The sequence below is a fragment of the Gouania willdenowi genome, chromosome 8 (genome assembly GCF_900634775.1).
Source record: "Gouania willdenowi chromosome 8, fGouWil2.1, whole genome shotgun sequence".
Classification (NCBI taxonomy): domain Eukaryota; kingdom Metazoa; phylum Chordata; class Actinopteri; order Blenniiformes; family Gobiesocidae; genus Gouania; species Gouania willdenowi.
The window spans coordinates 22,769,170-22,797,155 of NC_041051.1; the positions used below are offsets into that span (position 1 = coordinate 22,769,170).

General features: G+C 39.0%; 1 protein-coding gene across 2 annotated transcripts; it reads right to left on the reverse strand.

Annotated features, from left to right (window-relative positions):
* Positions 1–132: 132 nt before the first annotated feature.
* Positions 133–27,982, reverse strand: abat (4-aminobutyrate aminotransferase). 2 transcript variants are annotated; one of them, XM_028455227.1, is made up of 16 exons: positions 27,848–27,982; positions 17,976–18,114; positions 16,959–17,056; positions 15,826–15,855; positions 14,659–14,776; positions 10,735–10,784; positions 9,856–9,936; positions 9,575–9,667; positions 9,440–9,502; positions 9,288–9,351; positions 8,075–8,223; positions 5,551–5,688; positions 5,297–5,464; positions 3,635–3,781; positions 3,366–3,477; positions 133–2,535 (listed from the first exon to the last, which is right to left on the reverse strand). In XM_028455227.1, the coding sequence occupies exons 2-16, from the start codon at positions 18,043–18,045 to the stop codon at positions 2,414–2,416; spliced, it is 1,503 nt and encodes a 500-aa protein (XP_028311028.1). In that variant the 5' UTR covers positions 18,046–18,114; positions 27,848–27,982; the 3' UTR covers positions 133–2,413. The 2 variants fall into 2 exon arrangements, with proteins under 2 accessions (XP_028311028.1, XP_028311029.1); XM_028455228.1 differs by lacking the exon at positions 27,848–27,982 and having other exon boundaries at positions 17,976–18,201.
* Positions 27,983–27,986: the final 4 nt, after the last annotated feature.

A 27,986-nucleotide genomic window follows, 5' to 3' on the forward strand; every position in this document is an offset into this window, starting at 1 on the left:
TTGTAACTTTCTTTAACTTGTACGCAGTGAGAAGCAAAGCTGATACAGTAACATGACCCAAATGAAGAAACAGCTTCACCAAATAAGGAGAAAAAACTTCACTTTGACAAGAAATCAAAGCAAACGCTCCTGTTATTTAAAATTGCATTTATTATTCACAGCACATGGACAGAAAGACTATTAGAGCATTTCATGTAATTACATCAAAAGGCAACTACCTTCAATCACATGTGGAGCAATATTTTTGATCTAATACTGAGTGACAACACGACAGGCACTGTTGTCTTCATCACCATTGCAATGTGCAACACTATTACACACCTGAGCCGATCTTTCATCGACATGTACGATCAATACAAGACAAACTTACCCTGTTCAATAGTTCACATATATTATGGGATTATTATGGGCTATGACTTCGGTGACATGAATGTAAAAAGATACAAATATATTTCTATATATCCATCTATATTTAACTGTATAGGATGGGGGGGGGGTTGAGAGAGCGCCATTAATGAACTTGACATTCCTAACACGTGCCAAAAAGCTTCATAGAACATTCACAGACGTTAATAATGATCTGATGCACAAGTGTCGGACACGTTCGTATCGCCTTCAGTCTTCCCTGTTTGATCAATCAGAGATTTAGGGGAACCTTCCATGCTTTTCTGCAGATAAAACTCTAAAAAGTGGAACATCTTAAATAATCTTTATTTGTCTAAATATATTTCAGTATGACTTTTGATGTCTTTTAGCAGTGAAGCTAACTTAGCAACCTCAGACTAATTAGCTCACGCTAATAGTGACTTTTCCTATTGAGGAGTTGGAAACTTTCTGATAAATACTTCTCCAACAAAAGGTGCCGTTATGTCGTGATCAAGTTTAGAAAAAATGGAAAAAAGCAGAAAAGGTTTCCCTGAAGGTGAAGTTTTGTGTCTAAGCAACTGCTAGCTACACCCGGTTAGCATGTGGCTACGCCTTGAAAATATATCCTCCTCCAATGTCTCTTCTCATTGTTGTAAATCTTCATTTTTCATCTCTAAAACAGGCACCTATTGCTGTGCCGTCACTGCATCATTCCAACAACATACCTCATTCACTTCAACGAATCAGAGAAGAGCTGTGCACATGCTAATGCTAAACAGCAGTTAGCATCACAGAAACAAACAGAAGAAGCTCTAAAGCAACATTAAATGTACTAAAGAGCCTTTGCTACAGTAGCAGAAAAACAAATCAATGTTTGCAACATTAAATTCACGTCTTAACTTGTTAACTCGCACAATGTTTCGTTTTGCTCGGGTGATAACAGCAATATGTGTCACAAGTTATCATTTGTTCTACATAAGACAAAAAATTGATTACCAGATTACTTTTTATGACAAACTGTGACATTGTTCAATCGTCCAATATTACAATTGTAAAGCCACACCAAAACATGCGATGCGCAAATGTGAAGAAGTTCATTGTTTTTGACGTGAAAAGAACAAGTTGATCTAATTAGCTTCAGATTGATGGACGAAATGAGGAGCAAACAAAGAACAAAGAGTATCAGCACAGTGACGCTAACATGCAGGCACAAACTCATGGAGGACATTTTCATGGTCCAACTAAAAGTCACATTATTCTGGGCTACGACATTTTCAGGCTGGTAAGTCATTCCACCTAATAAAAACATCAGCATTACATGGACACTGCCAATGACATGCAGGCTAGCTGATTAGCTCTATTTACTGACCATAAAATTGATTTGCGATTAAGCATTATACTTATTTACAATTTCTCTGACGTTATGAAGCTTTAAAAGAAGCACATCCAACACATTTTAGCCACATTTTTCCCTTCATCACAAATCTTCATTATTCACTTCAACAGCTAGCTACTTTAAATGACTTCAAACAATGAACAAATCTATCTTGGCGTTTTTGGAGTATGATTACAGTGAGACATTGTTTATTAAAGCCACACAAATCGATTAGCGTGTAAAGAACTAAGCTTTTTTTTTTTATGAATGTGCTGCTACAGAAAGCACTCAATAATCCTGTAAAATGAGCTAAAATTAGGAGCTGCTACATGAAGATTTGTTGTATTATTGTCAGTATTAAAAACTAGAGAAAGTTGCCCTGCACAGGAAACAACACACTAAGCTCGATGGCTTTTTGTTGAGTCTACTTCAGCATAAATGTGAGCCTTGATTAAGACTCTGCACCATTTCTGATCAATTTATTCCCTAAACTTCCAACATTCTTCATGAATCACAGTGAGCGTTCAGCGTTGCTGCGTGACCTCCTGAAGAAGAGGTTTGATGGATTATATTATAGCAGGAGTTGTGCTTATCAGAACAGGCTAATCAAAGTATTCCCTCAAATCTAGAAAACATCATTTGTTTCAATGATTTTGAACTGTGAGTCACGATTTATTTGAACTCAGCCAACACGTCATTAAAGACGTTTAGGAAGAAATGAACGTGGTACTCCTTGAAAACCAGCGACGGACGGAAACGGATCGATTGCTGCCCGCATCCTCCCAGAAGGATCCCTGACGACAAAACACATTTTCATTACAAGATCAGAGAATACAGTAGAGAGTTGATCCCACAGTGGGGAAATTTACTGTCGTTACAGCTCAGATAAAATGCAAGAAAAAAAGACAACAGAAGGCAACACACAGAATACCCAAAAGACACCCGAAAATTAGTGCAATGGAGATAAAATACACAGTAAGAAAGGGTCCATTTTACCAGTCCTTCTTAGTTTCACTTTTCAGTGGTCGGAGATGATCACATTATTATTTGCTGAATGTTTCAGTAAAGGCTCAAACATACTTGGGAGGACATCCACAAAACGGAGTCCCCAAGGCCAATTAAATGCAAAGGTCAAATTCGGTGTCACACAAAACACTGCTCGACCCACATTAATTGTAACACCGACCTGTATTTCACCGCCTGGTGAAACAGATCAGGAGAGATGATCACGAGCTTAGAGGAGAGACTGGCAGACGAGCTATGACAGTAGCAACACCTTTAAAACACGTCCCAGCAGTACAAGGACTACAGAGAAGCGCTAAGAATCATGGGACATGTAGGATTTTAATGGAAACTATTACGCAGCTCTGCGCCCAAGTATCTAAGCCCTGAGGAGAGCGGACAGTCTGCGCAGAGTCCACCCAAGTATGTTTGAACCTTAACAAAAAAGAGCCTTATCGCTTAAAGAAGCTGATTTTGCTGTTGCTCTAACACTTGGAGATTAAGTCTTATTGTAAATGTGATTGAATAATCTCATGATGTTTAGTTCTGACAGTAGAACAGCTGTCTCATGTGACTGTTAGCTAAACCTAGCTAACCCTAGCCCAGCTCATGTTGTTGGTACCTTTGTCTCTGGTCCTGACCAGTATCTTATCTCGTGTTGCATCATCACAGACATCGATGGCACAGAAGGTTCCCTGACCTCGAGCTCGGCTTAGCAGCCCCGGGTACTGGACCTGAAGAGCACACACAGCAGGAGGTTCCTGAACACGTCTGAGCCTAGCAGCCAATCAGCACTGAGAACATCCGCAGTACATGAACGCATGCACAGGATATGAAACCATCAGATTTCGGTTTGGGTGAAGTGAACGTGTGAACCAGACATCACAGCACCTGCAGCGCGTAAAGGCCATTCAGCAAGGCTTTCCCAGAGCGCGCCACTTCATCAAGAAGATTCTCTTTTCGAATGACATTGAGAACCTCACACAGGAACAAGTTCTTTGACGGATCTCCCATCCACGTGTTAAAGATCCGGTACGGCTGCAGAGAAACATCAAAGAGTTTTACTGACAGTGACTGTCATTGACTGCGTCTGTTTGAGACATTGACACTGATGAATGATGGACGTTAGTGTAGCTAAGCCTCCACTTTCCCCCAAATGTCCAGAATAGTGAAACATCTACTTATTACATGTTTATTATCACGTAGGAAGAGTAGAGTTAGAACAAAACAAAGACAATAAAGCCAAAGAAATGAACACAAAACATTAAAAATAATTTTCAAATTAATTAAATTTTTTAAATAGAGAGGGGTGCAATCAGAGGATTAGGAACACCTGTCGAGAGAAGAGAAGCACTTACACACTTACAAGGACCCACACAGAGACACAAGAAAAGAAGTGAAACACATTAACTGAATGGTTTTATTTCTTTTCTGTTGTTTGTATCTTTACTAGGCCTGTGTTATACTGTATATTATGGTTATAACAGACTGAGCTTTAATGAAGCGCAAACCTCTGAAGTCTGCATGCTTCACACTTTTCTTTGTAAAAACAAATGTAAATTTTACACATTTTACCTCAATAAATGAATGAGAATAAACTTCAGCGTTTCCTGAAACTCACAAGATGTCGGTAATCGTGACTAATTATGGTCAGATTTTCAATAAACAAGGTAACATTTAAAAAAAATTTTACTTCTAAATTTATTCAACGAATGTTTAAAGTCCCCTGAGGTGCTGATGTGATCGTGGTTCCATCAAACATTTAGTCATTTTAGTTCCTTTACAGAAACAGCAGTTTGTCTGCTGGCCTCATGGTGACGCTAAAGAGCCACTGCACAAGTGAAGCCTTCACATAATGTTTCATAATGTTTACAACTGCTGCTGTGCATTCAGTGCATCAGTGAGAGCAGATCACTCACCATCAAAACTCATTTACAGACACAGACATAGACAACCAAGTATTTGAAAAAAGATGAAATTCTCAGTCTTGTGTACAAAAGTGAAATAATGAGAAAATTTACAAGAATAATTGTATTACGTCAGGGTCAGGCCTGTTTTGTAACATGAGCTATGAGACATGTTATACAGCAAATAAATTATTTCATTTCAAAGGTCATCTCCTCCATGTTTGGTCTTCTCCAGCACACTGACTACAGCTATGCTAACAGTGCTAAGCTAACAGTGCTCCATTAAAGCTGCTGCAGACAATCATTGTTTATCAGATAAAGACACAGTGTAGCCTCACAGATCAATACATCAAAGACCATTTACTCCAAATATGTAAGAATTAATACCTGAAGTAAAAACACTTCTATTGATCTGTCTACAAGACTCCACATCCCACAATGCAATCAATGCACCAAACTTTACCAACAATGTCAATAAGAAATATTTTACAGTGGAGATCAAAACAAACTTTAACTTTTGACATCTTATTAATGTCTTTATTTGACAAAAAGGAATGTTATTTTATAACTGTGTGCAAAGATCCAAACTTCATCCTCAAAGCTGTAATTATTTTGTTTTGGAGGTCAGTGTCTGAAGGTGACTGACCTTATCCGCTTGCAGCTCATCCTTATGGTAGAAACCTCCTGTCAGCAGCTTCTTGCTGAAGGACACAATGTCTGCAGGGTCGTCCATGCCCCAATGCTCATGAGCCCAGAACTTCCCCGTGGATCCCCCCCCCGTCTGGACCTCATCCACATGGAAAGCACAGCCATGCTGGAGGAAGCACAGAGTGGGAGAGCTTTAAACCCTTGCTCTGACGTCCACAGAGGAGCATCTCCACCTAACTCCACGTCTCATACCTTGGTGGCAATTTTTCTGAGCTTGATGAAGAAGTCTGCTGACGCGTGGTTGTCTCCACCTTCAGCCTGGATGGGTTCAATGACGATCCCCGCCACGGGCTTCCCCTTCTGCCTCCACTTCACTATCAGATCCTCTGTCTGAAGAGGAAACATGGATTCATTCATTATTGCATCATAAAGAAAAACAACCCACCACCATCATCAGTGACCTGAGCTCATCAATGCTTTATGGGGGTACACGATCACACTACAAGGGGTACTTGTAGAAAGATTAAAATTCACAAATATGAGCATAAAAAAGGTATAGGTTTTATAATGGTTTTTTTTTTATTAAAAATGATAATCATAATAATGATGATTGAAATTATATTGATTAAATCCTGAAATGAAAATACAACGATCAGTCTTGGTCCCACATCAGGCGTGAGAGGATTGGAAATGATCAAAACTAAAAATATAAACAATAATAAATAATAATGAATCTATTCTGGAGGCACTAAATCAGTGTTTTTCAATCTTGGAGTCGTGATCCCCTCTGGGGTTGTCTGGAATTTAATAGATAAATCAGTCTCACTCCGCTGTAAGGCAGAGGGAGGCCACGCCCCCTCCCAAAGGTACGTTGCTCCTCTGCCTCCGTTCCCATTGCGTGTTTTTACGTCAGTTACCCAAGATGACAACCATCTACGTCCAAAGGCAGCTCTCTACGCTGCCTTTGGACGTAACCGCGCTATGCTAAATGCTATACGTAAGTTCACAGTACATTAGTGAATTGATGCCATGTGACCGCTGCTGCTACGTTCTCTAGCTAGGGGGCGGGATAACATTACACGAAGGATGACAGCACCTGAGATGATAGAGAAACTTTTTTTTGAGGAAAAATGACAGCTTTTAAATGATGGGAGACCAACACCTGAGTTACCAGACCTTCAGCAAAGGTAAGGTCAGAAAATGTTTCATACTTTTGTAAGGGCAAAATTGGTTAATTATGTTTACAAATACATTTATTCATATATTTGCTCATAGACCTTATTCTTTTTAAGGCTTTAAGTTGTGATTTTTCATTTCTGCTGTCTCATGTCTCCTGCTCTCTTCTCGAGGTCAGCCACATGCTTCCCAAAACACATCTTATCCCTCAAGGCTAGACACAAAGGCACCCTTTTGGTGAGAGACATACACATCCAATACACATCCATTTACACACATTCACATCATACATGCACGCACACGCAAGCACACGCACACACACACACACCTACGCACATCTGACTACCACCCCCGATATCGGGAGCGCCATCTCCGAACGAACAGAGCAAACTGACTTGACCTCCTCCCTGTTGCTTCTTTCTTATCTGTCGGGGGTAGGACGGTTAAACGGTGTAGAAATGTGTGTGTGAATAACTTTTTAGACAGTCTTGCTTTTTCCTCTGCCCTGAGCCTTTTGACCATCCTTGTTGTGGGCTGCCTTTCATTCTTACAGGATGGAAGCTTCTTTGTACTCTTTTCATTTAGTTTGTAATAAATCCTTTTTTTATAAAATCACGCTTCGACTGAACTCCATCATTCAACCAGAGCAATAAATCATGTCTCCAAATGAGGTCAACCGCAAGTTTGCCGTGACACTTTTCACAGTGAATGGAACAAAAGGAAGGATTGGCTTTGTGGATGCGCCTCACTGAGGCTTTTCTGAGTTGTTGTTGTCTTTTTCTCTGTGTTCTTGTGTTTCCAACACAAAAAACGGATGCGCTGCCGTGTCATGAGATATATCTTGTTGGGAGAGTATGGAGGCTATATTGAATAATTGTTTATATTTCTTTAATGGTGTTTTACAATGTTGATTTTGTTAGATGGCTAAATGCTTGTTCATGTGGATGTTGTTGGGTTCTTTCTTTCTTATTATGAATTTTATATTTTGATAAGCGCATTGAGATGACTTTGTTGGAAATGACTTTATACAAATTAAATTGATTTGAATTGAATTAACACTTGACAGCAGAAACATATAAAATTGTCATTTGTGGTCTCGATTTGCAACGTGCCTACCCAACCCTAGTGGTCACGGCACGTCACTGATATATATATATATATATATATATATATATATATATATGGCGCAAATTGTCACTAATCCTGGCTGCTCTGTATTTGTAACACAGTAAAACAAACATGATCAAAAAAGAAAAAAGTGTCTTTGGGGCCACCGGAAATTTTTTATATTAAAATGGGATCATGATCCAAAAAAGAAATATGGTTTAACTCCACTTATTTACAAAATTCTATTATTTAAAAACGCCATTACTGGTATTCTGAGGAAAATGGTGTGGTCGGACAAAGGGGCTACTTAGGTTCAGTAATAAGAGAAAGGGGGTACTTGAGCCAAAAAAAGTTTGAGAACTACTGCTGTACAGAATGAATGAGCAACATCTCTGACATCAAGCAGAAACAAGCAGCTCCATATCAAAGGAGACACTACACTTTGTCCCAATGCTTGAGTCCATATGCAGTGTAGATATTTAGAGTGCATCACCTCCTCCAGGCAGCGAGCCTCCTCCTGAGCGTTCTCTCTCACAAACTCCTCCAAAGGATACTGCAGTGTGGGGAAGGGCGCGATCGGCCAATCAAATGATGGTACGTCCAGTTTGTGGATGGCTTTCGAGTGTGTTGTTGCCAGGCAACCTAAACAGAATCAAAGCAATTTGTGAGTGTACGATCTACTATCAACTCATTGTCTATCATAGAGGTCATGTGATCAAGCTTTAATAAATTCCAAATCTATTTATTTAACAACCTCCACAAGCTGCTGAGAAGCAGCCCTGAAGCATGATGCCACCTCCACCATGCTTCACAGTGAGGATGACATGTTAATGGTGATGTTTATTGTTTGGTTCCTGCCAAACAAATATAAACTATTCTGATGATCAAAAAGTCTCTTTTTGCTCTCATCAGATCCAGTAATCCTTCAAGTCACCCACACACCATCAAACTGGTTTTAGTCCAGATTTATTTTTTCTTTGTCGCACACCAATCTGTATTTATGAGAAAAGAACCAGAGGAGCACACAGGACGTTATCGTGTCTGGTTAATTTACACTAACATTCAGTGCACCACATATTTGAATAACAAAGTATCACTTTATATCTGAAGCACTGAAAACACATGCCACTGCTCCTGTGCAACTGGGATGATTTAAACTTGTGAGAAACCTCTCGTTGTGGGGTTAGTTATTTGTTTTTGAAAGTTTTAGTGGATTTTCAAGCAGTTAAGCTAGAAAGGTTAAGCTTTCTTCTCTAGTTTTTCTCATCTGTTGTCACGAGCACAAGGAAGAAGCTTTCAGTCGTTAAACAGAACAAGTTCCTTCTAAGCTCAATGAACACATCACAATTACATTTAATTTATCACACGTTTATATTCAAAGCGATGTACAACACGAGCAGTCAGGGTGAAGGGACTTGATCAACATCCCATAGTGATGGACCAGGTTGGATTATAACTGAACCGTTAATCCACCATCACCCACATGTTCTATTTCAGTTGAAGATGTTTTACCTTATTTTGGAGGGATTATTATTAGCCAACATTTTAAACTAAAGTAGGGAAGTAAACTGGTTCTATTTAACTGAATCTGGACTATCGGAATGGTTCTGTTCCCATTCCAGCATCAGGATGGTGTTCTTTGATTTACTGCCTGGGGAGAACATTGAAGTTAGTCGTAGCCTTGGTATGCTGGGATGTTCACATACCAAGCGTTCTTCCATGGAAAGCGCCCATGAAAGACAGAATGCTGAGGTCTGGACAGCCTGGGGCCTGAGGCAGAACACACAGAGAAGTCACACACAGATGATGAACATGTGGCCATGCAGCAGGAAGGGAGCGGTGTGAAGAGTGCATGGACCTGGTTGATCATGCAGGAGGTGTTGTCTTCTACGGAGGGAGCACTGTAGCCTCGCTCCTTGTTCTGAAACAAAGGAAAAGCTTGTGATTAGATGGAGGGATGCTAGCGATGGATGAGCATAGCATTGGGACTCACCCTGTAGGTGATGAACATGGCTTTGTAAGCATTCTCATTGGAGCAGGACCCACAGGCCATGGTCTGAACACGACTCATCCCACTGGGAGCGACCTGTCCACAGGAAGTTTTAATACTCAGTGAGTGACTCCTTATGTTTTAGTTTTTTTCTGAAAACACATCTTTAAAACGCTCCTACACTGTTTGTGCTCTTTAAACAACACTCATTTGAATATAATTAAACATAACTGCAAAAAAGGCGTGTGAAAAGCACATTACGTTTAAGTTGGTGTGTTACTAACCGAGAGAAGACTTTCAGTGAGTTTGTCAGGAAAGTTCTCTGGTGGGAGGATTCCCAGGGCCGGTCTGTTCACAAACGCACTCTGACACAGAGAGAGAAAGAGACAGAGAATCGGTCATACAGAAATCATCATATTAATAACTAACCAACATGTTGGGTGCATTGTATGACACGCCCCCACAATGAGTCAGCCATCCAATCCCAGGGCTTGTTCTTTCATAGGAGACAGCACGTGTGAGTGAGTTTAATGTGTTTCTGTGTTATCGTGAGCTTCTTCTGCTTTCCTCCACTGACCAATAACTGAGCTGCTCCTTCCTGTCATACTGTGTGCTGTCTGTGTCGTCTGTGTTGTCTGTGTTGCAGATGCTTGTGGACTTGTGAGATTCTGTTGTTTTCTGAGGGAGAGACTGAGGCGAAGTTTGAATGAGACACAAGTAGCGACTTATACAAGTATAATAATAAATATGTTTTCTTTGATAAAAATATATCTTGATATACCGCCCCTCACTCGCTGAGAGAAAAACCAGAAGAACAGCAGATGAAGTCAAGAAAAGATGGACAGATAGAAAAACAGGAATTAATTGTACCACTGAATGTCTCTAATGGTCTTAAACAGGGATTTCTCCAGTTTCCAGTGACATGTGACATTTGTTTCCAAAATCTTACTTGCATTCATTCAAAATAAAAGCCAGCAGAGAACAACATCTAACAGTTTAAGAGGTGGAGGTGCTATTAAAGCCGCTAAGACTGGAGGGACAAGTGCTATGAGCACACAGGACATGTGCGTGTGTGTGTGTGTGTGTGTGTGTGTGTGTGTGTGTGTGTGTGTGTGTGTGTGTGTGTGTGTGTGTGTGTGTGTGTGTGTGTGTGTGTAACCTACCATGTTGTTGGGATTGGTCACCAGCTTGAGAAGTGCTGGGTGGTTGTAGCCTGAGGAAGACAGAAGAGACGTCGTTAGCCATTACCAGCGTTTTTCTCTGCGTGTCATCCTCCTCTAACAATAGCTGCAGCCAACTGTGAGTAAAGCTGTGAGTGGTAACAGCTGCCTGTCAAACAGCTCCACTAACAGCTCCAACTGTGACCAATCACAGTCCACGCAGATTCATCAAAAGGAACGCACTGGACTACAGTCTGGACTTGAACGTGTCTGAGACTACAGAACTGGTTGTAGACATTAAGAATCAAAACAAACATGTTGATAACTTTATTCATGGGATGAAGGTGATATTGTAGAATCCTACAAATATTTGGGAACTATTTTTGACAATAATTAGGTTTCAGCTGGAGGACATTGCCTCGCTCTTGTCTAGAACAAAAGGGCAGTGAAGAAAATTATGCCAATCCCGGAGCAACATGAGCATGTCCTAGCTGTGAAATTTCAGCTTATGGCTTCAGGAAAGTGTCTTAAAGCTGCACGTAGGAAAACAAATCATTATTTCACATCTTTAAGACCTGTAAGGTTTTCTACCTTCTTAATGGTTATTTCATTGACCAGATGAAAAATGGTCTATTTTATGTGGTTTATTCTAGTAATAGTCACAATCAAAGTTTAATCAGGGCTGCTGTTCCAGAAAACAACCCACATGCAGGTAGATAGAAATGAGGAAGCCACAGGCTAAGGTTGAGTGTTGAATGCTTCATGTGCTGGGTTTGGCTGTCAAACTTATATTGAACACATTACTGCTGGGACATACATACCCTCCTTAGAGCAGGAAATGAGGGCTTTATTGATAATCCCGTTTTCTATGTAAGTCATTTGAATGCTAGAGGCCGTCCTTTCTTCCAAACCCTGCACACACACACACACACACACACACACACACACACACACACACACACACACACACACACACACACACACACACACACACACACACACACACACACACACACACACACACACACACACACACACACACACACACACACACAGCCCAATTTCCTCAAGCTCTGTCCTCATTTCTGCCTCTAATGTAACACTGTGATGTCTCAGGAGTTGATTGGGCACGAGCTCCTTCACATATTCAGCACGTTGACAAACACACAATAGAACACAAACACACAATAGAACACAAACACAAAATAGGACACAAACACACAATAGAACACAAACACACAATAGAACACAAACACAAAATAGAACACAAACACACAATAGAACACAAACACACAATAGAACACAAACACAAAATAGAACACAAACACACAATAGAACACAAACACACAGTAGAACACAAACACACAATAGAACACAAACACACAATAGAACACAAACACACAATAGAACACAAACACACAATAGAACACAAACACACAGTAGAACACAAACACACAATAGAACACAAACACACAATAGAACACAAACACACAATAGAACACAAACACACAATAGAACACAAACACAGTAGAACACAAACACACAATAGAACACAAACACACAATAGAACACAAACACACAGTAGAACACAAACACACAGTAGAACACAAACACACAATAGAACACAAACACACAGTAGAACACAAACACACAGTAGAACACAAACACAAAATAGAACACAAACACAAAATAGAACACAAACACAAAATAGGACACAAACACACAATAGGACACAAACACAAAATAGAACACAAACACACAGTAGAACACAAACACAAAATAGAACACAAACACAAAATAGAACACAAACACACAGTAGAACACAAACACAAAATAGAACACAAACACACAATAGAACACAAACACAAAATAGAACACAAACACAAAATAGGACACAAACACACAATAGAACACAAACACACAATAGAACACAAACACACAATAGAACACAAACACAAAATAGAACACAAACACACAATAGAACACAAACACACAATAGAACACAAACACACAATAGAACACAAACACACAATAGAACACAAACACACAGTAGAACACAAACACACAATAGAACACACAATAGAACACAAACACACAATAGAACACAAACACACAGTAGAACACAAACACACAATAGAAACACAAACACAACAATAGAACACAAACACACATAGAACACAAACACACAATAGAACACAACACACAGTAGAACACAAACACACAATAGAACACAAACACACAATAGAACACACACACACAATAGAACACAAACACAGTAGAACACAAACACACAATAGAACACAAACACACAATAGAACACAAACACACAGTAGAACACAAACACACAGTAGAACACAAACACACAATAGAACACAAACACAAAATAGAACACAAACACACAATAGAACACAAACACACAATAGAACACAAACACAAAATAGAACACAAACACACAATAGAACACAAACACACAATAGAACACAAACACACAATAGAACACAAACACAAAATAGAACACAAACACACAATAGAACACAAACACACAATAGAACACAAACACAAAATAGAACACAAACACACAGTAGAACACAAACACACAATAGAACACAAACACACAATAGAACACAAACACACAATAGAACACAAACACACAATAGAACACAAACACACAGTAGAACACAAACACACAATAGAACACAAACACACAATAGAACACAAACACACAATAGAACACAAACACACAATAGAACACAAACACACAATAGAACACAAACACACAATAGAACACAAACACAGTAGAACACAAACACACAATAGAACACAAACACACAATAGAACACAAACACACAATAGAACACAAACACACAATAGAACACAAACACACAATAGAACACAAACACACAATAGAACACAAACACAGTAGAACACAAACACACAATAGAACACAAACACACAATAGAACACAAACACAGTAGAACACAAACACACAATAGAACACAAACACACAATAGAACACAAACACACAATAGAACACAAACACAGTAGAACATAAACACACAATAGAACACAAACACAGTAGAACACAAACACACAATAGAACACAAACACACAATAGAACACAAACACACAATAGAACACAAACACACAATAGAACACAAACACAGTAGAACACAAACACACAATAGAACACAAACACACAATAGAACACAAACACAGTAGAACACAAACACACAATAGAACACAAACACACAATAGAACACAAACACACAGTAACACACACACAAACATCACATTCAGTAATTTAAACCACTTTTTCAGTTGTCAGAGTGAATCTCATTGATCACACGTGCACAGCAGGAGATAAATGTGATGTTCTTTGGTTTTATTCAACAGTTTAACACATAATCTGTTTAAGATGTGTTTATAGTATAGATTAGTGGTTGTCAAACCTTTTGGCTCAAGTACCCCTTTTTCTTATTTTTAATCAAATAACCACTTGTCGACTAAAACATTTTGCCTAAAATCGTATGAAAAAACAACTATAGAGCATAATGATGGATTGAATCAGTGATAACACACATTTTAAAGAACCCATTTGTAAATAAGTGAAATGAAACGGTATTTAGTGACTCGTAAATGACTTAATCTCTATAGTTATCATCATTTCCGGTCGTCTCTCGCCTGGTGTGGGACCAAGACTGACCCTTGTATTTTCAGTTCATGTTCTAATCAAGATAATTTCATCATCGTTATTATAATTATCATTTTTAACTAGAAATAAACGTTATAAAACTCCATATTTGTAATGCTTTCTTTGTTAATTTCCCACTTTCTCTCTTAAGTACCCCCTGTAGTGCCATCGCGGACCCCCAATTGAGAAACATTGGTACAGAGCATCATCAGCTGTGTGTGTGTCTGTGATCCTACCAATGGGGATGGAGGAGATTTGAGTGTAAACATCCAACATTCGGTTCCCGTCCACGTCCACCAGGTAGTTTCCTCTGCTTTCCTCATAGTTACAGAAGAAGTTCACTGCCGCGACATTCTGAAAAAAAACAGAGTATGAGTGTGAGACAGGCTGAGAGCAAAGAAAAGAGCAACACAGAGGGTCTCAACATGTGAGTCAGGAACTTTTTTTTTTTTTTAGTTCTGTTGTTTTTATTTTTGCACAACTTTTAAAAATGTATCTTTCATTGAGCTAATCTGAAACAAGAATGTTTCTAAGAAGCTTTTTTCTTTCAAATCACTCACAACTTTTGAATCTTGACCACCTTTTTGTGTTCCTGGCCTTCCTTTCATCGTTCTATGACTAAATGGGAATATTTACCTCTTTACATTAAAAACTGCTGTTTTATTTAAGATTTACATTCTTTACATTAGATGGTTTTCCTTGGTTTGGGGTGTAGAACCAGTGCTTTTATTAGACCCAAGGTGGGAGATAAGGCGCAATATAAATCCAATGCATTATTATTATTATTATTATTATTATTATTATTATTATTATTATTATTATAACATCAAAGTTAGCGGAGTAGAAAAATTAAGTTTTTAAAAAGCAATGTGTAAAAACAGAACACTGTATAAATATAATGGAATCATTTAAAGAAGAAAACACGGTTCTAAAGTATTACAAAGTCTGTGTTTAGGTGAAGGATCAGCTCTTGATGAATAAAGAGAGTCAGTAAGTGGTGTAGAGCACAGATTCAGATTTATCCGACCCTTTGACTGTATTTATTTACTGTGTTCCATCCCCAGAGACCAAAGTCCAGCTTTGAACACGACTGAAGTAGGAGGATGAACTCTGACTCTGGATGTGGAACACGACGTGTCCTCCAGGCTTTATTTAACTGTTCACTGAGTTCATAGAATTAGAGATCACAGATGCACACACACACATACATACATGCATGCACACACACACACACACACACACATACACACACACACACAAACACATGTGATGTTAGTTAGAGAAAGACAATGCATCATATCTCTGATCCGAGACACAATGATTAGAATCTATCACTTTGATTAATCTTTTTATTTTCCTATAGTCAGTTTAGATTGAACCAATATTAAACATGTTCCGCTCACCTGGATCTCACCAAGCTGTTTAGTCAGAGCCTGCAGAAGGAATCAGAAGAGATGCTGAGTTACACAAAGATGTCTCTGTGTGTGTGTGTGTGTGTGTGTGTGAGTGAGTGTGAGTGCGTGCCGTGCATCCATGCTCGTGCCTGTGTGTGTGCCTGCGCGTATCTACGCTTGAGTGTGTGTGTGTGTGTGTTTGGCATCTGTGTGTGTGTGTGTGTTTGGCGAGTCGACTGTGTATGTGTGCGTGCGTCCATGCGCGTGTTTCTGCGCGTGTGTGCGTGCATTTGTGTATGCGTTTGGCATCTGTGTGTGTGCGTCTATGCGCGTATCTATGGGGGGTGGAGGGGGGCTTCTAAATTAATGCGCACCAGTCTAACGCACGCGTAACCGCCTGCCTAACTTTCATTAACCTTATTTAATTTACGTAGTGAGGTGTAGTGGCAGGTGTGGCGTGAGTGAAGCTATAGCGATCAGGTGCGCTTCACTATGTAGCATCGTCTGTGTGGCATGTAAACACTTAGAAAAAAAATTTAGGCATGCAGGCCTGTACACAAGTGCAAGTCAGTAAGTGTGTGTGAGTATTGAGTATTGTATCCTGTCCAATCACAACAACAATCTGACTCAGAGCATAACACTACAGTCACTACCACTCTATGGACCGGTGTCGTGACACTAAATGGTGGTCCATTATACACTCACACACACACTTACATACCTGCACGTGTGTATACGCCTGCACGCCGAACAATTTTTTCTAAGTAGACGGTGATCAATAGTGAAGGTCACGTGATCACTATAGCCTCACTCACGCCACACCTGCGTATATTTATGTTTGTTAGGTGCACATCCATGTGTGGCGTAGGTGTGCATATGCTTTAATGTGTATGCACATTAATGCGTCTGCAGACGTGTTAACACAAGCACACATGCGGACGTGACTTGTGCATTGTGCCCGTGTACCCATTCTAAGTATCAGACGTGCAGACACATTTGTTTACGCATTCGATAGACTGGTGCGCATGAATTTAGAAGTGAGTGTGTATTTGTGTCTGTGTGTGTGTGCGTGCGTGTGTCTGTGTAAGCATGTGTGCATATGTCTGTGTGTGTGTGTGTGTGTGCGTGTGACTGTGCATCACCTGTGACCGAGGTCCAGGCACTGTGGTTTTCATGGACGGTCCATCGTAATCAAACTCCACCTCAGCCTTTGCTGCTGCCTTGCTCACCTGTCTGCATCCTGAGGCAGAAACAAGTTTAAATAGTCTGTGAGACCATGGGAAGCTGTAGCTTTAAACCATCACCTAACGTTTCATGTACAGTATTTATCCTTTAGTTACAGTGAGGTGACCTAACACTACAACACACAAAAGAAAGGTGTGCATTATAATCTCTGTGTCCAGATGTTGAAGTGTGATTGCTTAGATGGTCTAAAGCAGGGGTCTGCAGCCTGCGGCTCTGGAGCCTCACGTGGCTCTTTGACTCTTTTGCAATGGCTCCCTATAGCTTTTAAAGAAAACATTTAAATAATGAACTGTTATTTCTTACAGAGGGTATTGATGATTAATGACATTAACTTCAAATAAAAAATATGATAAACAGTTTGTTAACCTAAATATGAATCCACCTTCCTACTTCACCTCCTGCAACCTCTGCAGACCATCAACTTTCCTGCACCTGTGGCTAACCTTAACTTTGAAATCTCTGATAAGATGTAGCCAAAAGACTATTCTGGGAGAAAATAGAGATTTTAATTGTGTGGGGAAAGATTTGTTTAACTGCCAACATGCCGGCTTAATATGCATGCTTGATATGTTGCAAGAAAATAGCAATTAACATGTGTTGACCGACATGATCATTTAAGTAATTTTTGCAGCCCTTAAAATATATTAACTCAAAAAAAATCTTGTTTACATGAAATAATTGTATATACAATTGTATACACTATATTGTCTTTATTGAGAAGGTATTTCTTCAGCTTCGGGAGGATTTAAATTTAGGTGAGATAAGGCAAAATGGCTCCTTTGAGAGTAAAGGTTGCAGACTGCTGGTCTAAAGATACATTAAAGACATAAATAGTTAACTATTCCTTAGTGCCAACATTCAGAAGAAATATTGATCAAGCATTGGATTGATTGAGAATAAAAGGCGAGGTTTACCTGGGGCACTGAGCCACAGGTTCTTCTGCAGAGAGAGAGCGAGCCGACGGCCGATCAAAGGACTGGACATGACTGACAGTCACAGACGGAGCAACACCAGCTGAACTCAGAAGAAGCTCAGATAACCTCAGAGAGCCTCCTACAGAAGGACACAAACACACACAATGAGGAGACGAGAGGCAGAGCACAGTTTAACTTATATCTGTCTGATGATTGACAGGCCCCAGGACATTGGACAGAGCACAGCATATAAAAATCAGATATTATTAGCAAAGAGAATAACAACTGAGTTAACATTTATCTCAGCTGAGAGCTGGATTAACTTCTTTACCAAGCGTGCACACGCCCACAAAGTGGTTCATCACAAGTACAAAAAAACATCGACAGACTCATTAACTTTCAGAGACGATCTTATATCCGTTATCAATGTTTTCATCTCAGTTAAAGTTTCTGTGACTTTGAACACAGCAAACCTAACGAACCCTCGACAAAGGAAACGCAGAAATACGGAAAACACAGCAGCTCGATGGGACATGTTCAATTACTATTCAGTTACGATTACAGTGACCATCATTTTTTCTAATTACAATTAAATTGCAATTAATCTTTCATCCTTTGAAAGTCGAATTATGTTCTCAATGAATGAAATTCAATTACAATGAATCACAATTACTGAGCCTGAAATAAATACCCTAATAAAAGTTATCATTCTTTTCCGTTAGCATACGGGTTCTAAATCAGTTGTAAAATACACTAAAATTAAATATCTATCATCTAATTTATATCTTAGTCTTGTTAGGCTTCCTAATCAATGAAAACATAGGTTTCAATATTTTTGGTGTGGGCATCTGAACCTTTTTTGTGTCAGTATAGCCCCCGGTTTAAAATTTTTAATGGTCAAATTTGGGAAAGCTTGATATGGAACATATTTGAATACATATGTGTAGAACTGTACATAGAACTGTAACATGATCCCCTAGTTTTACGTTAAATTATAATTGACAATTGGGAAGCAACGATGTTTGGAAGTGTCTGACAGAGGTCAAAGGTGAAAACTGTGTGTGTGTTCCTCAAATATCTCTGCCAATCAGGCTCAGACTGACCTGAGACTTTCAACATGGCTGCTGCTTGGTTCAAGGGTGTGCAACGTCGGATTTGTTTGGACGGCAATGATACCGTTAATGAATTATTTTATAACTGTTTTAAATGCAGCTCTGCAGAACAGCTCAATGTTGACAGGTAGTCATGGTAGCTCGGGATAAGTTAAAACAGCTCAATGTTGACAGGTAGTCGGGTAACTCAGGATAAGTTGAAAACTGTGTAGAATCTAAACACCCCATAAATATTGACCAGCAGGTGTCTTCACTGAGCAACGTTTGTAACTAAGGTGAGTAATAATAATAAAAAATAAATATAAAATAAAAACAAAAATAGGCTGTGTGTCACTCTGCACAAGCGCAGAGTGACACACACACAAACAGATGCTAAATACACACACATCAGCAAGTTGCAGATGTATGCTAGCCTATATTACATTGCTAAATATTAAACCTCCCACTTTTCTATAGCAATAGATACTTCCTACGGGCACTGCACTAGTGTAATAAACATGAAGCTGTATGGCAAACACGAAAGCATGGTGGAGGCAGCATCATGCTATAGGGCTTATTCTTAATGCAGCTAAGTGCAGAGGCAGTAAAGGAAGATACTGATAGAGCGAGGACAGTTTACCATTAAACATAAATGATTTATATGAAAAAAAAGCCAGAGAACGGCCTGGCTGAACCTTGAGCATTATAGAGAAAAGACGCACATCTGCGGCTTTAAACCAGAGTGCTGGATCAAAAAACAGTACAGTGAAAAACGTGATAGATCCGCACAACTGTGATGCTCACCAAAATGAATTGCTGAATACATTTTGGTGAGCATCACAGTTGTGCAGATCTATCACTTTTTTCACTGAACCTTGAGCATGAAAATTACTTTTCTTTGCACTCTAAGAATGTGATTGCACATTTTATGCTATTTGAAAATAAAAATGATGAACGTACTGCACATGTTGGTTAATATTTGTAAAGGTGGATGTGATTAAAATGTATCCAATCACAACACTTTGTCTCCAACAATGATTTCCATTCTGAGGCAGTGAGGATTAAAGCTCACTAAAAGGTTTAAAGTTCACATCCCATCTCTTTTTTTACTTTACATTTTCAATAGCTTCATTCTCTTTTATTGGAGTGAATATGATCCATTTTTAATAATCAACGCATATTTACAACAGATGTCACATAACAACAATATATATTTTGTTCAGGTTATTGACCTGATTATGTAACAGTTTATATAACGGTGAGCATGTTAATGGTTAACACACACATCTCCACACAAACTTTGTCCTGTTTGTAGACACTTGTAGTTGTACTTTATTCATCAGCACGTTTGGATTATTGAGAGCATTCCAATTCAAACCATTGACGTTGGACTACAACACTGGGTTCATGTTGTTATCGGACTTTAGTGATCTATGTGATATTCCCAGTGGATTCTGGATCAGCCCAGTATCCTCACTCTGACACTTGATGCTGCTCACTGACTCCAGCTACTCCTTCCTTATGTAACGCTGGCAACACCAACAAAAAAAATTCCAGTTCACTTCCTTCACACAGAGCAGAAGCCGCCATCGTTTACACTGACCGTGCACGCGCATGCATGAACACACACTAGGTTCCTTGGCAACGCCTCGTGAAACTGGATGAAACTGGATTGAGTTGTGAGAGTTACACAAGGCTGCGTCTTCCTCCGGCTGAGAGGCCTGGTTATGTAAGTGGGAACGATGGGGCTTTGAACTGGGAGAGCGTGAATAAAGGAAGCTCCTCATGGAGCTGCTGAAAGGAAGCTGAGGAGCAGAACCATGAACATGGACTGGGAAACAATCACTGTGAAAGCAAGCCCGAAGGTGTGCTGTGGTAAGTGGCATCAGGGTGTCAAACATACGGCCTGCAGACCCAAGTCCGGTCACTGTCCATTGATGATTTATAGAGAACACATTACGGTCAGATATGCTGTTCCTGATCAGTCCACCTTTTTACTGAGACTAACAAATGTAACACAAGTCAAAGCACAGAACTGAACAGCAGACGGTAGCAAATACTGTAGATATGCCTCAAGTATTGTATTTAATTTTCCTTTTGGACACAATAAATGTGTGCCATTGAGATCTTGAAGCTGTAATGCATACATAAAGAATTTCTATCCTTTTTTTCTTGAAATAAAGGTGGAAAATAGTCTTAATCACAGATTATTGAACAATAATTCATCTTTTCCATCCCACTGGTAATAAAATTTAGTTGTGTGTGATTAAAAAAGTACAATATATACAATACATAAACATAAACACCATTACTTATTATTATTATTATTAATAATAATAATAATAATAATAATAATAATAATAATAATAATAAATTATACAACTTACACTACATTACTTTATATCACACCATAATTTTTTTTTAATATTTTCCTAAATTTCTCAATAAACCTATTAATACGCTGCATTAAGATGTTCTAACATCATTGTGTCTAATATAAAACATGAAAACTAATACAAATCAATAAAACTAGTATTAATCATTAAAACAATTATAAATCAATAAAACTATTTTATCAAACTAATAAAAACCCTTAAAACTAATATGAATCAATAAAACTAATACAAATCAATAAACTAATATAAATCACTGAAACTAATATAAATCAATAAAACTCACATAAATCAATAAAATTAATATAAATCATTAAATGAATAAACTATACGTTATATTTACACTATAACAAATCAGAATGTTGACCCAGCAGCTCTAAAGAAACGAGCTGCTATTCCTCCCTGAGAGCGATGCCATGAACCCAGTTGAAATGCAGAGGACATCACCTGTCACCATGGCAACGGTGCAGGCTTGTTTGTGTGTTGGGAGGAGAGAAAGTGACTCATTCTCTTTGACCAAAGAAGAAAGTTACTGCCAATATTTAGGTTTATCCACGTCACATGTTAAAAGCAGAATTTTAATCTGTTATATGGGATGAGTAAATTCACTTGTTATATTGTGTTGGTAATGGCAGCTCCACCTACTGTTAGAACCAAGAAGTGCAGTACATGTTTGGGGACATACTTGGTAAGTTGTTCTGGTCGTCTGATCCGGGGTGTCTAAACTATGGCCCGTGGGCAAAGTGCAGCCTGCTGTCTGTAGTTGGACACCCCCATAATTAACCTCATTTGCATAAACACTAACAAGCACACCCAGTGAGAGCATTAAAAAACAAGGACTGATTCTATTGGAAGCTGCTGTGGACACACTATAAACTGCATATAGTCTATATATACACACAGACTGTTACTGATGCAGAATGTGGATGGTAATGTTATCTGTAGTCTGACCCTCAAAGGTTTACAGAACCAGTAGAGACCAGCAGAGAGCACAGGCTCTCCTTTACCACGGTACCAGGAATGTGGTTCTGTGAGTTTGGATTCTGGAAGAACTGTAACAGTAGGTGTGCAGTAATAATAACATTTATCATGTATCTGACAGTGATGATAAACTGTCCTGTCCTTGAATGAGCTACAGCATTGACAACCAAACAGTTACATAAGCAGTTATTGAACGGTAGCCATGCTAACGCTCAATCAGCTAACCACATGCTAACAGAATCCTGAACAGAGGTCCCGCAAGTCTGACAGGGTCCCTGTTCTGACCTCTCCTTAGTGTGCTGTGGTATCTGAAACCTAAAAATGGATCACTAAACTCAAACCAGTCCTGAACCAGTTTGTGGCCCTCCGAGCACATTCATCACTCACACTGTGACCACGACTACTCATCAACCAAAGCTGGGATGAACCGCATCACGTAGCAGCAGCACACGCACACACATGCACGCACACACATGCACGCACACACATGCACGCACGCACACACACGGTGCGGTCAATGATTGTTCAGGTCAACCTGTCCACGTTCAGCCCAGCTGAAGCACAATTAAAGTAGGAGCCATGTGTTATCATCTGAAAACCACTTTCCCACGACGTTAGATGTCATGCTTTTATTCAACAACCAACTGTTAACAATGAGAAAACACAGAAGAGGTATAACAACTAATTTATGTGTGCAATTTATGAATATAATGACACAAAACATGATATTAGAACAAAACAATATAACTCATTGGAACATAGTTTCATTTTAAGGCTTACTTTACATGAAAATAATAGTCTTTACTTCCTGTTTCCTCTTTAAAGGTCCCATATCATGCTATTTTTCACCCACCTCCATTCGTTCTAAGAACCCCAAAAACATAGTATTTGAGGTTTATTTTCCCAAACTTGCCTGTTTTCCAGAGTTTTAGCCTCTGAAAAGTCACTTTCTGAAAAACTCTACACAAACAGGCTGATTTGCATCTTACTTATGCATATTCATGAGTGGGCGTGTCTATAAACGGGACACTGACTTCCTCCTCCCCGCACGGTGACGTAGTGCCAGAGGACGGCCCGCCCTCCTCCCACCCACTCCGTAGCCGAGCTCATGCTGCTTCATAAACACGAGACAGAGCGTGGGGGCGGGGCGTTCACCGGTACATACATAGACTGTAGTAAATACATACATAGCACTGCGGGAAGGACGCTGACATGCTCACCTTCGTGGGCGTGTCTGTTTACATGTCAATCACAGCAGAGAGCTTCCTGGAGGCGTGGCTTCTCCAGCTCAGTGCTTCGTCAAATTCGTCATCAAAGTGGGAACTCGTCATCAAATTAGAGCGAGGTGTTTGGGCTCACCCTGCAGTAAGAAAGGAGCAAATCACCCTCTAACTAACGATTGAGGGAATCAATGAAAAAATACTTTGGGCATGTGTATGAAGCCCTAATAGACCTTTTATGATGTTTAAAGCACAGAAAAGTCAATTTAGCATAACATGGGTCCTTTAATTGTACACACAGCATTGATATGCACACAGAGTGTGTGTCTGTGTGTCCTACAGTGTCTAAGATGAAGTCAGTGTGTATTGAATGATGAGAACCAGTTCTTCCTAATGGTTGGAGAACCTGTAATCTCCACCAGCAGAAGAAGCTACAATAGAAAGAGTGAATTCAACACAAACCCTCAAGTCTGACTTAAACTCACTGACAATCACTGTCCATTAAACGCCCTAAAAACATTTTTCTACAGAACCTTTCTGAAATTAAACCGACCTGTTTCTTTTTTTTTAATTCAGGCTTCAACATGACACAGATATAGCTCGCATTTTTGGGACAATATCACACATTTACACATCATTTTTCACTTGAAAACAGACAATTGATTATTTAGAAAGTGACAAATGGACAAAATATGTTCACTTACACCCAGAATCCCGTTGAAATTCTTGCACTATGTGTAATGGATTAAACTGTAATCATGTTATCGCGTCACTAAAAATGCCTGATGAGCTTCATTTGAAGTGTGTTTTTAATTAATTATTTTTACCATGTAAGGCATGCAATGTTTCTGCGACACCCATGCATGTTACTTTCATTCTTTTGCTCCACTGTGAGCGTCCTGGCTTTCCCCAGAGGAGGATGAAGCACTTTATTAGGAAGAGAGATACAAACAAAGAGGGCAGTGTTACACCGGAGTGATGGGGGAAATACAAGGGGAAGAGAGTTTGGGAGGGGAACAAAAAGAAGAAAAGAAGAGCAGAGATGTATTTGGTTGCACCATTGGTACAAAGTAGGGATGTAACGATTCACTCAACTCCCGATACGATTCGATTCACGATACGATTCTCTCACGATTTATTTTACAAAATGGGACTGTAGACAAATTTTTTTTTTTGGGAAAAAAACTAGAAAATACTGTATTATTTTCCTTTTATATTTCATTGTCAAAAGAATCCCTTGATAAACTATTCAAAACAATGCAATTTAACTAAAAATAAATCTTGAATGAAATAAATAAAGGAATAATAGAAATGAAGCCTATTAATTTAAATTCTGGTTCTATAATAAACAATGCAAAACTGCATAATAGTTGTGATTACACTGATTTACGTCATATTTGTTTAGACCAGCAGAGGGCGCTGGTAACCCAGTGGTCGGTTGGCATGCAGATATCTTGCAGTGAAGAAGAGAAGCTATGCTAGCAGACAGAGCTAATAGAAAAACGTGACTTTTACAGATATTCAAGTAATATTACAGATATTCTTTCGGTGCTAAAGGGGTAATGAATCATTTATTAACATATTTAAGAGTAGAAGGCAGCCAGAAAGAAAGTATTAGCAGACTCCGCCCGCCGCCTACACTTGTGGATAGCTCTCTCCCCTCTGCTGGTTAAAAAAAGTACTGCAATTCAATTTTCAGAAAATCGATATCAACCGCGATACCTATGAATCGATTTTTAACTGCCTTACGATTAATCGTTACATCCCTAGTACAAAGTGTATTCTAAAGGTGTAAGAAATAAATAAATAATTATATATATTATGTATCGCGATATTTCACGGCGCGATTATTGTATTGATCCAAAAAATGTCCCAATCAAATTTTCTTAAAACTTTTTTTAACGAACAAAAAAAAACAAAACATTGAATTGCGCGCTAACACATCGAACCACATCAGACCTTGTTAAACTACGTCTCTCCTCAATGCATTTAAACTGGGAAGTTTGTTGCACTTTATTTTCATAAAAGATACTGGGCACTTTTATAAATATATGTGGTTACATTTTTTAGGAATTTGTGAACTTACCAGAATCATAATCTGTTGTAGAAGCAGAGTTAAACTTATTTTAAAAAATGTAATTTGACAGTTTGATAAACATACACATTTTTTATATTTGTACTTGAATTACAGTTAGTTACCATTTACTTGTTCTTGCAAGTAAAACAAAATGAAATAAATTGTATTTCATACCATTTTGCACTTGTAAAGGTGAAATTTGTAATTATTGATATTGCGATATATTGTGATGTATATCGCACTGTCTGTTTAGTGTCAAATATATCGTATCATGACATGCAGCGTAGGAATCGTTTTGTCAGATAGCGATAAACACCCCGAGTGAATTCATTTTTTGTTTTCTGTCTGTTTTCTGCGATCACGTAAAATCGGAGATCCTGTGTGAAACATTGTCCTGACCCCGGGATAGATTCCTGCCTCTCTTAGAGCAGCAGAACAGGCTACTGATAGTGGGTTATGTTTTGGAGTAAAACTCTGCTTTTAATGCCTCCTTATCTTAGTTCAAAGTTCACCCGTCGGCCCGAAACCATTTGCACTTTCACTCATTCATCCAATCTTCTTCAAGCCCAGTGAGTTAATCAGCAACTAAACTCAACAAGACAAAAGTGCAAGGGCAGATGCAGATATTAGAGGAAAGCATGTATTAAAATGGTCTTAAAATGAGAGTATTGACAGAGTTCAGCAGCAGCTGACATCAGAGAGCGAGTAGGGAGGCCACGCTTTGTGCTGGAGGATTACAACAGTCATAGTCTCAGTGTGAGGGTTGTGCTCCTGAAACAGAATTATAAAAATCATAAAAAGAGGACGTCCCACAGGAGTCAGTGCAGTGGACAGTCCTGCTGACTCACTAAATCCAGATTAAACTATTCAGGCTCTGCTGGATCTTCACTACAGAACCAAGGAGGAATATTAAAGACATCATCTCAATCATCTTTCATAATCATCACTGTTTTAATAACTTCCAGTTCCAGCCATAACATTAATACTGAGGCAGTTTTCATCACGTTGCTCTGTGACGCGTCACTGAGTTGATGAGAATAAATGTGATAGTAGGGGTGTCCCGATTCGATATCGATCCAATGTTAGCCTGAAAACGAATATCGGATATCGGATTCAAATTTCCGGGTCTTCCAATTTCTTTTTTTTTTTAATTCATTTTTTAATTGATTTTATTCAATTGTAGAATACTGCAGATATTATGTTGAAGGTTAAAAATAAATGAGTCAGTTATTATCATACCTACTGTTGCTGACTATTGTTCTCTGTTTGAGTAACATCACTTGATCAAGCCTTTTCTAACATTCCACACTACAAAATAAATAATATTATTTTTTTTATTAAAGAAAAAAAATAGAAATCTTAAATATTAAAAAAAAAGTATGTATGATTCAAGCTGATATCAGCCGATATGCCAGGCTGCAATATCGGTATTGTATCGGAAATGAAAAAAGTTGTATCGGGACATCGCTGTGTGATAGTGATTCCCCAAAAAATGGGACAGAAAAAAAGCCCGGGATAGAATCCAACAATAAGGAAGAGTTGTTAAAGAACACAGAGACATGAATGGAATAATAATATAATATAATATAATATAAGTTCATCTGATGAGTTTCCTTTGAACTCAGAGCAGACTGGAACTAAACTACACGTAGAGTTAACACATGAACACATGATATACACACGTGTGTAAATAAATAATCAAGTCATCAACCAGTCATCAAAGAAATCAGGAAATATTTTTCCCACCTCTAGTTTTCACGTGTCATAATAGCAACTTATTCATAATTCACTGTAACATGGTCTGATTAATAGATGGATTTGATTCTGTACTTAGAATAAAAACATAATCGAACACTTCCACCAATGGGAGCCCTGCTATGGGCAAGGGGGAGGAGTCTGCCTTGTGTAACACTTTTATGGAAATATGGAAACATCGATTAAATTGCGCATCGTGCACAGTGCACGCGCGCTCACACTGGTTCACGTGCACTAAACAGTCCGGATCTGTTTTGACTGATCTGGATCGGACTGGATCACTTTGATCTTTGTTAACAGCACATCGAGTGTCTATATGCACGCGCTCTGTGCACGGAGGTTGTTTATCACTTACCGACGGACACGGACAGTCCGTAGCAGCCGCAGCAGCAGCGGTGGTGGTGGTGGTACGGGTACCGGGACGGTCCAAGCCTGCAACGACTCCCGTCTGCACTGTCTGCGGCTCTCTGCGCGCGCGTGTGTGTATGTGTGTG

Excerpts from the sequence above, each read along its gene's own strand:
- abat (XM_028455227.1), bottom strand. The coding sequence starts at position 18,045 with ATGTCCAGTCCTTTGATCGGCCGTCGGCTCGCTCTCTCTCTGCAGAAG. Across the intron at positions 15,856-16,958 it reads TGCCTGGACCTCGGTCACAG|GCTCTGACTAAACAGCTTGG; the intron begins GTGATGCACAGT and ends TTCCTTCTGCAG. Across the intron at positions 9,503-9,574 it reads CCATGTTCATCACCTACAGG|AACAAGGAGCGAGGCTACAG; the intron begins GTGAGTCCCAAT and ends CCTTTGTTTCAG.